This window comes from Acomys minous (assembly GCF_964271855.1).
Source record: "Acomys minous genome assembly, chromosome: 19".
In the NCBI taxonomy this organism is placed as follows: Eukaryota; Metazoa; Chordata; class Mammalia; order Rodentia; family Muridae; genus Acomys; species Acomys minous.
Genome location: NC_140499.1, coordinates 37,176,924 through 37,190,463, shown reverse-complemented (window position 1 = coordinate 37,190,463; position 13,540 = coordinate 37,176,924). Strand labels below are relative to the sequence as shown.

At 36.5% G+C, this 13,540-nt stretch overlaps 1 protein-coding gene across 29 annotated transcripts in view; it reads right to left on the bottom strand.

The window, feature by feature from the left end:
• Nucleotides 1–2,634: 2,634 nt before the first annotated feature.
• Nucleotides 2,635–13,540, bottom strand: part of MBNL1 (muscleblind like splicing regulator 1) — a 178,069-nt gene continuing 167,163 nt past the window's right edge. For 16 of the 29 annotated variants that reach the window (XM_084768885.1, XM_084768891.1, XM_084768886.1 and 13 more), the window contains 4 exons: nt 11,453–11,488; nt 10,680–10,774; nt 7,677–7,751; nt 2,635–5,996 (listed from right to left, as the gene is read on the bottom strand). In XM_084768885.1, coding sequence (XP_084625011.1) covers nt 7,695–7,751; nt 10,680–10,774; nt 11,453–11,488 — 188 coding nt within the window. In that variant the 3' untranslated portion in view covers nt 2,635–5,996; nt 7,677–7,694. The remainder of the gene's footprint in view (nt 5,997–7,676; nt 7,752–10,679; nt 10,775–11,452; nt 11,489–13,540) is intronic. The other 13 variants (XM_084768894.1, XM_084768876.1, XM_084768896.1 and 10 more) reach the window with 3 other exon arrangements.

The following is a 13,540-nucleotide window of genomic DNA, read 5'->3' as shown; positions in this document are numbered from 1 at the left end:
GGCTTATTAAGATGACAACAAATTCATCCCAATGTGGCCTTTTGATATTGTCAGATTCTGTAGCAAAGAGTTGGTGCCTAGCAGAGGGTCCCACCCTGTGAGCTGAGGACTTCTAGTGGACTCTGCAGCAACAACTCTTCTGAATGGTACCTTTAAGAAGGAAAAGCAGGGCTGGAGAGATGGCTCAGTGGATAAGAGCACCACCTGCTCTTCCAAAGGTCCAGAGTTCAAGTCCCAGCAACCACATGGTGGCTCACAACCATCTACAATGTGATCTGATGCCCTCTTCTGGTCTGCCGGGGTGCATACAGGAGAGCACTGTATACATAATAGTAAATAAATCTTTTATGTATATTTTTTATTTTTATTAATTTATTCATATTACATCTCAATTGTTAGCCCTTCCCTTGTTTCCTCCTATTCCTCCCTCCCTCCCACTTTCCCCCTTCTCCCCTCCCCTATGTCTGTGATTGAGGGAGACCTCCTCCCCCTATATATGCTCTTAGAGTATCAAGTCTCTTCTTGGTAACTTGTTATCCTTCCTCTGAGTGCCGCCAGGCCTCCCCATCCAGGGGACATGGTCAAGAAAGGGGCAAAAGAGTTCCTGTGAAAGTCAGATCTCACTCTCCACTCGCCTGTGGAGAATATCCTGTTCATCAGCTAGGTCTTGGTAGGGGTTCGAAGTTTACTGCCTATATTCTCCTTGGCTGGTGCCTTAGTTTGAGGAGGACACCAGGACCCAGATCTGCCTGTCATAAAGTTCTTCTTGTAGGTTTCCAGGACCCTGTGGATTCTATTTCCCCATTCTTCCATGCTACTCTCACATAAAGTCTCAATAGGATGTCCTCTCCTCTGACCCACTTTCCTGGTAAGTAAAGTTTTTCATGGGACGTATCCCTTGGACTAGTGTCTTGATATAAGTGAGTATATACCGTTTGTCTCTTATTGCTTCTGGGTGAACTCACTCATTATGATAATTTCTAGATCAATCCATTTGTCCACAAATTTTGGGAATTCCTTGTTTTTAATAGCTGAGTAGTATTCCATAGTGTAAGTGTAAACTTTTAAAAAGATGTATTTACTATGAGTACATTTATACTATGGAATAATAGTAAATAAATCTTTAAAAAAATCTCAAGAGAATCACAATCCTCCATTTCTACATTAAATCCTCCAAATACACGCCTGGGAACTACAGCTCTGAGAGATCTGGCATCCGTTTCTGCCTTTCACATGTAGCATACACTAATACACCAGACAAACATGCATGCACGTAAAATAATAAAAATAAATCTTTAACATAACCCTGAAGATACCCGAAAGACTAACCAGAGAGAACTAGTTCGTTATGGTACTCAAAAAAAAAAAAAAAAAAAAAAAAAAAAAAAAGGTGGGCAGCTTTCTCCCTTTAATAAACGCCATGCCGAATGGTTGCGTACCTTAAGAATAACAGAAATGCCCTGCAGAACTAAACCCAATACCAGAACTGTTAGCTATAATTCATATCAGTAACAATGTATTTATCATCATTATTATTCCTTGTAATACGGTTTGAATGGAAAAAGAATTCAACTTTCAAGTTAGAAGTTTAACAAATACAAGGGCTGGAGTGAACACATACTAAAACTAAGTGGTAAAATACACATTTATTTCTTTCATAGTAGAACTTTGTTCTTCACAGCTATCAGGTCCGGGGTACAAGGTATCACCAGCTGTTAAGACTTCAGTTTATTGTTCATTCAAACACAGCCACTCACATGGTTGCATCCACATACACATACTGAGGAGTTATGCAGAGTGTAGTTAAACCAGGCGTATATCCTGTGTCCTTCTGAATGGAGTGCTGCAATCATTTATCTTATTGACAAAACAGTCTCTCAGACTACCTGACTTTCAGTGCTAGTCAACAGGATGAGCCAAGTAAATTACATTTCTTTAATAAAAAGATCTGGAATAGGAGAACCTTATTTTTTTTAAACTTATACCTATTTTCCTCATATACCACTTAAAGTACTAGAGCATTAGTGGAGAAGATGGCTGAGGTAGCAAACACCATTTATATTGTCAGTTTAGATTCTCTTGCTGCAATCTTTTATTTATTATTTAAATTTATTATAATGTATTCAAATTACATCTGGCATCTGGCAGATTGTTATCCCCTCTTGCATCTTCCCATTCCCACCCTCCTTCCCTCTGCTATTCCCTTCACCTAGACCTCTGACAGAAGGGGACCTCCTCCCCCATCATATGACCACAGCCTAACAGGTCTCAAATTGATAGCCTGCTTCCCCTTCCTCTGTGTGCCTGCCTGGCCTCCCCACAAGGGGAAGTGATCAAATTGGGGGCACCAGAGTTCATGTCAGAGGCAGTCCCCACAATCATGGGAAATGAGCTGTCCATTGGCTCGTTCTGAATAGGTGGTCTAGGTTTACTCCATGCATTGTCCTTGGTTGGTGCAACAGTTTGTGCAGACCCCTCCTGGGTCCAGATCCACCAGCCTTGATGGTCTCCTCATGGGGTTTGTTGCAATTCTTTAAAAGCAGATAACTTATATGGGACTATGTCCATAAAAGTGTACAAAATTATGTGAAACGCACAGGGATAATTTACTACTCAATCTCAGATACACAAATATACTTAAGAAAGAGAAGTTTTATTAGGGCAATTTCACTTTATTTTTCCATACAGCAAAGTCAACTACTGCAGTAATAATAAAATAAGCATAAAACAAATTGCAGCCCTAGACAAAATACATAATTTTAAGCAACTACAAGCAGAAAGTAAGTTGTGATTACATAATAGTAAAACCGAGCACATTGTCCTTTCAGCAGATGAAAGTGGCTGGGTTGCTGATAAGTGCCACATCAGTAGCCAGCGGGAGCGAAGGCTGGGCAACCAAGTCATTAAACCAGTGACCATTGTCACATTGTATTCTTTTGAGTGCTTCTGAGTTGAAAATTAAAACTGTGAAATTTGAACTTCCTTTTTTTCACCTGCGGAAAGAACAAGATCTACAGCAATTAAAAAACAATCACATAACAACTACAGATGTGCCGTTTGGTTTGCCTGTTTATGGTTTAAATTTTGTGAAAGTTAATACTTGTTTTGAAGATTTTGAACAATAAACCATTGAAATTGGCAGAAATTGATTTGAATAATATATGTCCTTAGCATAGTTCTTTCTCTCTTTTTGTTGAAGTTTTAAACATGCAGTAGTTTTGAAAACAACGTAAGGAATATCTGATCCATGATTTCACCTTAATGGCTGAAGTACCTGCTATTTTTGGTAATGATCTTCAGGCAGATTTGGCCCAATGGAGTTTTGTCAGTCATGAGATCTCGGAAGGATGGCAAATCTTTCCAGCTGAAAAATCCTGGCAAACTACAAGCTGTCCACAAAAAGCAAAGCAACGTGTCTGAAGGGTGTGGAGTGCTAACTCTGTGCCACTTTTGCAAGCAATTTTGCTCAGTCTGTCATTTCATTAGCCTTAACAAAACTCCTTGTAATTATAGACGTTTTTATTCAAAATAAGATCTTGCTATTATACAGGTTTCTCTCTTTTGACTATATACAGAAGTGCAAAAAGTCAACCTTCTCTCTAGACTTTCCAACATGCTAAATTGCAGCATCATCAACCCTCAAGAGTTTGCACACACGCTAAAATTCTCATTACGTAAACTTTGAGTATTTGGATTATCAACAAAAAGTCCCTTGTTCTATTTATTGATTATGCAGCTTATTTATAACAAGGCCTGATATTCAGGGATTTCAAAAATATTAAACAATACTTTAACATTTGAAATGGATACAGTAGAAAATAAATTTTATTCTAATATCTAGGATCTAGATCTTCTCATAATAACTAATTACAAACAAAATAAATCATCAAAATATTACTCAATTGTCTGCCAGGATTGTTGCCATAGCAACAACTTAACTTCTTACTTAGCAATGATTATATATTTATAAGATATCCATATAAAAGATCTTTGTTCTTTTAATGAAAACTAGACAAGAACAATGACTGACATTCTTACACTGTAATATTAAATCAGTAAAATATAAATCATTTAGTTAACAATAATACGGATATTCATATGACACTACATGTAATTTAAAACTGAGTATGTTATGAAGAAAAAACTACTTTAATTTTTTTGTATTTTTGAAAAATTCATTGGTAAAATCTAGTAAAACAATGGTCTATAAACTGAAATGGTATTCAATTGTTAATAGAAAATGAAAATCTAATAAATGTAGGAAATGAAAAACTACATTCTAACAAGAAAAATAAGTAATATTCTATAATGTAACTAGCTACAATAACATGTGAAGTCACCATTACTCTCTTAACACGATTGAAATTACATTGGTATGGGTTCCAACCCGTAATGTAATAATCTAAGGCTTTAATAGATGTACAGTACAATCAGTAAAATCAACACATCAGTCTTATATTAGAAAGCATCTCTCTCAAGCATAAAAACTTGCAGTAAACTTGGAAGTATGGAAAGTTCTATAACAGAACTCTCACTTCTCCCATCCCACACTAGAACTGCCAGTGACCTGGCCCCTACTCAGCGATTTTTTTAGAACTGCTGAACAGAGCAAAAATATCCTTTACTAGCTGCGACATCCAAACCACAAAAAAGGGGAATTCCTTTGGATGAATCCATTCTTAAAAACTGAATGCACATCTATTTTTAAAATTTTTAAAAGGCTTTCTAAGGCTATAAGCAGTTAATCTGAACAAAAGAATCACATATAAAATTCACCCATGTACTTAACCCACCCAATTACTAGGTTAATTAAACATTTCCCATTTTCATATTTTGGTTTATCATGCATCTGATGACAGTGCTGTTCTCTTTGTTTAGAGTCACTATTTTGAATGTGACTGTGATGAAGCATTTAAGCAAACGTGAAACCATTTCTGCAAAGCATTTATAGTCTTTTGACTTTTGACAGAGGCTATAAATAGAAGCAAAATAATTTCCTCAAACATTTTTTTGTTACTGTGTCTCAGAAATGGCATATCCCTTTTGAATAACATGTTATATAGTAGAGTATGCATAAATATTACACTACAATGCATTAAAATAATTTTATATATCTATTATATATATCTCCAGTATGTGAAAGTTTATCTGTATTGAGTTTGTGTTGTGCTGTCTATTGTTACTGTAAAGTTAAATTGGCCATTTCTGAGACAGCTTTGGTTTCAAAAACAAAAAAGAAAATGAAATGAATGGTGCCCTTTGATTGATTAGTACTAGCAAATAAGCAACAAAATGTGGCTCTGAAAACAATAACACTGAAGAAATAATACTCTAATTTGATGTACAGTCTATGGCACTTCATGAGAATCCTTTACAACATGGTACTTAAAGCCATGATGTGCTTTAAAATATACACAGTTGTGGTTTTGCTTGGCACATTCATCTCTGTCAGATCCCTCCCTCACCATGTCTTACAATCTATTACAGTAAAAATATTACTCTTAAACAAAAATGACTGTGCATGCGCGCTCTCAGCTCTAATGGCGATTTTTAAATACAAGGTGCACCTTTGTTACTTGTAAACCTTGAACGAAATAAACTTATTTTTAAAAAATTATATCTTGGTCTACAGACGTACCAATACATAATAGAATCATGGTTACACCATAGTCTGTCTTTTCAAGATGGCATGAATATATAGGAAACTAATTATGTATGCATATTTTAATGCATAACTCTGTGCTACAAAAGAAAGACAACGCTGTTGTTTTAGATAGGAATATCACCTCAGCACAAATACCAATTGAATGTACAAAGTGTGTAGGCAACAGTGTGCAGCAAGTTCCCATGTTGTCTTTTCTTCTGGTTAACATGCAATATGTGGATGTCTTGTGGCTGAGGGATTTTTGTGTGTGTTGCTTGACGGTATATACAATATGGCTAATGACGTCGTCCTTACACTAACCAAGCACACTGTCCTTTCCTCTTTATATGATCTAGAATGCGAGAAAAGAGAGATTTTGTTAAAACACATAATTACTTAAAGAATTTTTAATACATAATAATATACACATAACACACACATACACACACATACATGTACACAGATAACATGCGGACAGAAACTTTTAAACTTAAGAGGGAGGGAGGGAGGAATGGGTGGATACAAGTGAGGGGAAAACAATTGAGGTGTAATATGAATAAATTAATTAAATACAAACAAAACAAAAAACTTCTAAACTTATAAACAACAAAGTAATGTTCTTATTCCATGCACTTGACCAATTATGAAGAAACTGCTTTTTATCCCCTCTCCCCTGATTTTTTTTTTTTTTTTTGAGACAGGGTCTGCCTGTGCTGGAGCTAATTACACTGACCTTGAACTCACAGAAATTCACTCATTGTTGTGTCCCAAGTGCTGTGATTAAAGATGAGTACTATCATACCTGGCTAAAACTGCTTTGAGCGAGCTTACAAAATGGACAAAAACAGCTTTGTAACTGTTAACTGAAATACATCTTTGGCAGGACTCCTCAGCATCTTGGTTCTTCCTCAATGGCTCTCAAACTCTGCCTTCCTTTCTCTCTACTCTGGGATCTATCTGAGCCTGGCTCTTGCTATGGGTTCTCATCACTTGGTTTTCTCTCACCTCCACAGACCCATCTTGTGGTCTGTTCCTTTCTCAAGGTTCTTACTCTTCCCACACACAACACCTTCACTGTCCAAATGGCTTGTTTTATACTATTGAGAAGAGGAGCTCCCGCACGTCTGCCTCAAAGGAGGTTCAAAGCTCTTATTTTAATACACAGCTCTGAAATCATTTACATCACTACAACATTAACATGGTAAGTAGCCACAAAGCACTGCTAAACTGTTATGTGCAAATATGTCAACACGCTTAAAGGGAAGCAACAAAGAACCTTCATCTGTCTACTGACCAGACTGAGTTTTAAATAGCACTTTGTAAGTGTAAAAATATAAGTACTTGTCATGTTTCTAAGCACATGGTCCAACTTAAGTTTGTATACGTTGAATACATATGTCCTCTAAGGATGAAGAAGAGCTGACTTTGCAGGTATTGAAAAGAATAATACAGAAAGCAAACACAAGACTTCAAGCCCTTGTGAGGATCAGCAGCATCTTCAGAATCCTATTGTCACCAAGCTGCATTGAAGTACTAACTATTCAACTGATAAATAATGTTTCCACATGTATATTAGTGTCTACGTGTACATGTGTATGTGTATGGGTACATGTGCGCGTATGTATTCTCATAAAGGAATGAGTGAAGTAATATTTAAAATAAAATTAATAACTTATGCTGAGTCTCCAAATAACTGCCTGTGAACCAAATCTAGCCCACTCTCTATTTTGAAAACAAGAGTTCTCTTGAAGTACAGACACATCCATTTATTTATATATTCTCTAACCATTTTGACACTAAATTGAGAGAACTGTAACAGAAACTGAATGCCCCATACAGCCAAAACCAGCTGGCCTGTGGTCCTTTAAGGTAAATTCATCAAATCCTAATGTTTTATTTATTTGTGCATGCATTCATTTGTAAAATGAAGTTTAAAAAACTCAAAATATATTATCCTTTGATATTTTGTATTTTACATATTAACATATTCCAACAACAAATATAGAGTGATCATATTGCATAAGAAACTTACTGTTTTATGATGACAGCTCTACATCTGGGTAACATACTTGTGGCTAGTCAGATGTTCGGCAGATATTATGGGTATCTAGCAAATAGAAAATTATTTAATGAATGATTCATGCAAGCCAACCAAGAGATGAAAACATCTTAGTATTAAACTTATAAAAAAAAAAAAACAGTGAGATTCCGCTGTGAAGTGACAGCCCTCACCTGGTCAACATGACACTATGTTAATGTAAAGGCAAATGCCAGAGAAGCAACTCACTGCTTGTAATCTTCATGTTAAATATTGTTCTATGAATGTTACCAGTACTTAGGAAGAAAAGTACAGTTACCAAAAATTCATGCATAGCAGTTATTAAAAGAAGTCCTTTTTGTTGGCCTACACACACACACACGCACACACACACCCCTTTGTGCTTTCAAATACTTAGCAATGTCTTGCCTAATTTTGTGCAACCAAATTTCTAACATTTCATTCGGATCAGCAATGTTTAGCTTTTTTTTTTCTTCCCCAAATTAAATATACCAGGTGTGAATTATAAAATAGTAATTCAAAAATAACGGGGAAAGAGAATAGGTTTGGTCTAGAAGATACTTCAGAATCCATACTACACATCTCATTGCATTTTTAGTAGGCAAGTACTCAGTGATCTTGGGAGAAAATACAACGAGAAACTCATACAGAGATGACTTTTTTCAATAATCGCAAGAGCCAAGAAATCAAACATGTGCCTTGATTCTTCTTCAACCCGGAATTAAAGGCTGATGTGTGGGAGAGGCAGCTCCCCAAGCTGAGTGTGTCAGAGGCCTGAGAACAGGGTCCTAACAGCATTGATTTGTTTCCTGGTTGTGTGAGTCTGAGCAAAGCAACTGATGACTGTGTTTAAACTTATTCTGTACAATGATACTGAGTGCATTTTGGAACGTTCATTAGGGTAACAATGAATTCAGAAACATGAAGGCTTTCCTTGTTGTTTTAGTTTAAACATCTTAGACTATCTCAGTCTGCTAAAGACTATAATTTACTATGTCCCCTTTAATTGTCATTTCTTAGCTGACATTTTAAACAATTTTACAGCATTGGCAAATGGCATAAAAAATGTGCTCCAAGCATAATGAAGCTTCTCATACCATTGTTCCTGCTGCTGCAGGACAGGATGTTGCACCCAACAGTGTAGAAGCATCAAGGATGGGGCTGTCGAAACATACCAAGGACCTTCAACACCACTCGATGCAGATGAAGGGCCAGCTAAAAACTTCTGCATGCATGCAGGCTGCATTTTGTGGCATGAGCTATTTCCAGCATTGCTAATGTACTGTAGGCATATACATATATATGTATATGTAGATATAATATATGTGTGTGTATATATATATATCCATTCCCTTTTCTTTGTTGTAAAATAGTAATAGTATGAAGACTCAGGAATTATGCATGAAATGGTCACAGCACAATGCAAGAAGTAAAGTGTCCCCTACAACCCAAGTGGCCAAGGGCAATGTTGAATTTGCTTTGCTAGAGTTGTGCTTACACCAGCAATTCTGTCGTAATATATGGTACATACATGGGCCTCTGGCATCATTGATGTGCACCATAATTGACTGCCCTGAATCCATTGATATTTCTGCCAAACCAACTATCATGCCACAGATGCACACACCCACATCCTTGTAAATGAGTCTTATATGTTTACATAAATCCAAGGATATTCTGTTAAGTCTGAAAAAACAATATTTTTTTTTTTTGGCCAAGAAATATTTAAGCCTTGTCTGAAACTTAAAATTAAGTCCATTCGACGTATATTCTTGAAATTTATTAATGGCTATTTTAATAGCTGAAAGTTCAGCAACAGACGATGATATATAGAAAAAAGAATTAAAAGTTGTGTGTTCCTCACAGTGTAACTGTTGGCTTATAGCTGGTCTGCTTGTTCCAAGGGCATTGTGCCGAGTCCCATCTGACAAGGGTTCTTTTTAGTCTCACTCAGCCCCATCTACTCTCAGTCAGTGCATCATGGGTAACCCGGTTTAGTGACTTTCATACACTACTAGCCCTAATGAAGTGTGCTTTCACAGCAGGCATATCTGCATAGTAAGGACCAGATCAATTTCAAAATGCGAGCTTAATTAATCCAGAGCTAGAAAGCATTTTCTTTAAAGAAAATTCAGAAAATGCTGGTGTGAGTAATGACATTTTTGCATTTTAAATATCTTAAATGACCATTTTACTTTAAATAGTCCATTCTTGTCCGTATAATTTAAAGTAGACGCCATCTGCTTAAAAGAATTCTACATGTTTTTTTTTTTATTTTCCACATTTTAACTGAGCATAGGATAACAGTCATTTGCCATTCGTGATTTCTGCTTTTTCTTTCCTAAATTTCCACCATTTATGCAGGTTAACTATAGAAATGATAGCACTTAATTTCCTTTTTTCATTTAGAGCAGCAAAAATCAAAGCTGAAAGATTCTGTATGTAACAGCAATTCATTTTAATAATCAGTCTGCTTACTAAAAGCTATAATATAAAAATTTTACAACAAACTATTTACAAGAGTGGTCATTTGTGGCATAGGTATGCATTTAAATATTTTTCTTTTTATTAAGAATTTAGGAAAGAACTGAGAAACTATATATCATGTGCTTTAATAATAACCAATAATAACTTTGTAATTGCTTCCATTTTGGTTGGCCAATATACTTATACAATTAGTAAGAAAAATGAGAATTGCTTGTGTAAATATCAGTTTAGTAGCTTCAGAAACAGAGCTGCGAGAACTTTGGAGCACTTATAATAAATGGCATAAAAGCAATCTGCTGCTCATCATAGAGAGAATGTGTAGGCCAACAAGAGGTATCTTTGAAACCCCATGCTCATGACAGCACCCTCTTACAGCTCTCACGTGCACATGATTCCCACAGTGGGAGATCCATGTGCTCACGTTAAGGCTGTTGGACTGGGCCCTATTAAGAGTTGGTTTTTAAGAAACAAAGCTGTAAATTAGCAAACCTGGTTGGCTGTGGCTGTTGCAGCGAAGGGAACACTTGTGGCAGATGTTGTTGCTGCGGACACAGTGGCTGGCGTAGCACCGTGCACCATGGGAACTTTCGGAGGGAAAATCATATAAGCAAACATACAGAAGAGTGTAGCAATATGGAAACCATGGCAACATGGAGGAGATCATTGGGCATGGTATTTATCATAGCAAGAAGCCATGTGACAGGACATCATCACCAGCGAGTGACATGCAATCACAGCGCAAAGCAGGACAACATTCCAAGGAGAGAAGGGGAGGGAGGGATGAAAGAGAAAAAAAAGGGGGGAAAAAGCTTGTTACCATTAAATCAAGAAAATTGACACAAACAGGCTTAATTTGCTAAGTTAAAAAAACAAGAATTTTATATAGTGTTTATAGACATTAAAATATAAATAAAAACAGGTATTTACTTTGTACAGTTATCCATCTGAATAAAAGTTTTTTTTTAGTATTTACTATTATAAATATACAATCATTACTTGTAAAAGATAGACTTGTTTTTATATACCAGAACTCATAGTCCAATCAAAATCCACTAATAGTGACTAAAGGAAACTTGTGTAGAAAGAAAACATTTATGTGGGGCCATGTCAATTAAATAGAAAATGGCATTTAATTGACAGGTGTTAGTAAAAAAGGAAATGGACTTGCCCAATAGATAAAAGTTAAACTTAGCAGTGGATTTTGAGGGGCTGTGAGATGCACCATAGATTTAAGATAATCAAGAAACAAAGCTGGCACCTACCAACACTTGTAGCGGGTGTCATGCACAATATTGAGCCTGCCCATCATGCATTGCAACAGGAAGGTGGATTTGAAAAGGGAAAAGAATTAAAACATCCCATCACACGTGTAATTAGGAAATTCATTTGAACAAAGAAGAAAAATTGTTATTCCGGGAACAGTGGCATGTAACTGTCAGCACAATCAAATCACACAGGAGCACAGTGGTTGGTTAGATCTAGTCCCAAGTGAAGAGTAGAAGCCAGTTTAACTGTGTGCTGGTATACTTTATTTCTCTTAACTGCTGCCTAGAAATAGAAGGCCTTCAAGACAACGTAAACCTATTTTAATTCTTTTAGAGGAAATTCTGTAATGTTTTAATTCACCTTCTAGCTATCTTACTGCTTTGCTACTTCCGAATCTGACACATGAATGCATAAATGTCCTCTTCAGACTGAACATCCTGAATAATTAGTGATAGTATTTATTATTGAAATGCTAGCAACTTCACTGCACAGAACTGACTGGACAATGTAATGAGACAGAAGCTCATTTTAACTCCTGGGCTTTGCTTCTCTGCTCAGGGTTGCAGCAACCATCCAGACACAAACGAGCTGGTAACCAGCCAGACACAACCTTTATTCAGAGGGCTAGTAAGCAATAAATAGACAGTATGCAAAAAAGTGAGAATCTTTCAATTCTTCAGTTAAGAGTTCAAATGCAGAAAAAGCACTGCAAGGGGAGCAGGATTCCTAAGGAATCTCAAGCTAGTTTACTTGTAGGCATCTGTCAAAACAGACTGATTTTCACTGCCAGACCCTCAAGAATTCTTAGAGTAGCCAATGTTTACAAAAACTCAAAGGCAAGAATTTGCTAATTAGACTTCAATAAAGAACCTCAGGGGGAGATAATGACGATGTACACAACACATTGGGGGCACTGGTCCTGTCGCCTCCAGTGGTCTGAATGTGGGATACGACGCCACATTCCCATATGGAGAGCCTGTTCTTTCTACAAGATTATTTTAGATTTTTTTTTTTTAATTTTTTTAAAATATAAAAGACTTTATATTTCTATCTAAATCTCTGAATCTTGGCACATCCTGTTTAAATACTAGCAGCATCTGGGGTGAACATTTGTTAGAAAAATATCTGCCAACTGAGTCTTGTCAGAGATGGTTTTACACAGCAACCTGCCATTGAGAAACATAACTGAAATGCAGATTACTCAACTGGTACGGCTGTTACATCTGTAATTCTTCTGCTATGGCAATTAGTCAGTGGGCAGTGAGGCTAGATTAAACTGAGTAATGGATCTAGGGAAGCAAACTAATATTCCACAGGGAGGCATCATTTAAGACATTTGAATAGCTTTGCGATTTTTTTTTTTTTACCACTTCTATATTAAGACTTGTGAAGGGAAACAACAACAACAAAACAGACCAATAACAAAGAATATAATTTGAGACAACATAGCAAGCAAAACTTAATGCTGGGCCTAGGTTTTGTGAAAGCACTACCTTTCTATGGCAGGAGTGCTGGGAAAGAAGACGTCAAAAGGTAAGTGAAGGAGTAAAGAGCAGTAAAGCCAGTTCAAACATCTAAGCTACAGGTTTTAAATTCAGCATTATGCTACAGGTTGCCTACTGTGTTTCATTCTTTCATGCATCACTGAGCCTGCACGTGCTAGGAGTGAGCTGACCTTTGCTAAAACGTTTAAGCTCTCACGACTGAATTTTTGTGTGGGTTATCATCCTCATTATCACTGTAACCAATGCACACAGCTTCAAAAGGGATTTGTAGCAAATAAACACAAGGCAGCAATGAAGATACTAGCTGGGGTGCAGTAACTCACAAGTGTGAACACAGTGCTGTAGGACCCTCTTACCAAGCCAAAAACTATTTTTGAAATGACCATGAGAGCCTTCTTTACTTCCAGTCACTAATGATGCACAAACAGTCAGTTCAAATTTTCCCTTAGTTTTCAGCATAAGACTAAATTTAAGGGAATGTATTTACTAATTCCCAATCTTCTCTACAAACATATTTGCACAGCAGAATGAAGTGGTTTTGAGAAATGTAGCACTGTAATTATATTGCTTTTTAAACTA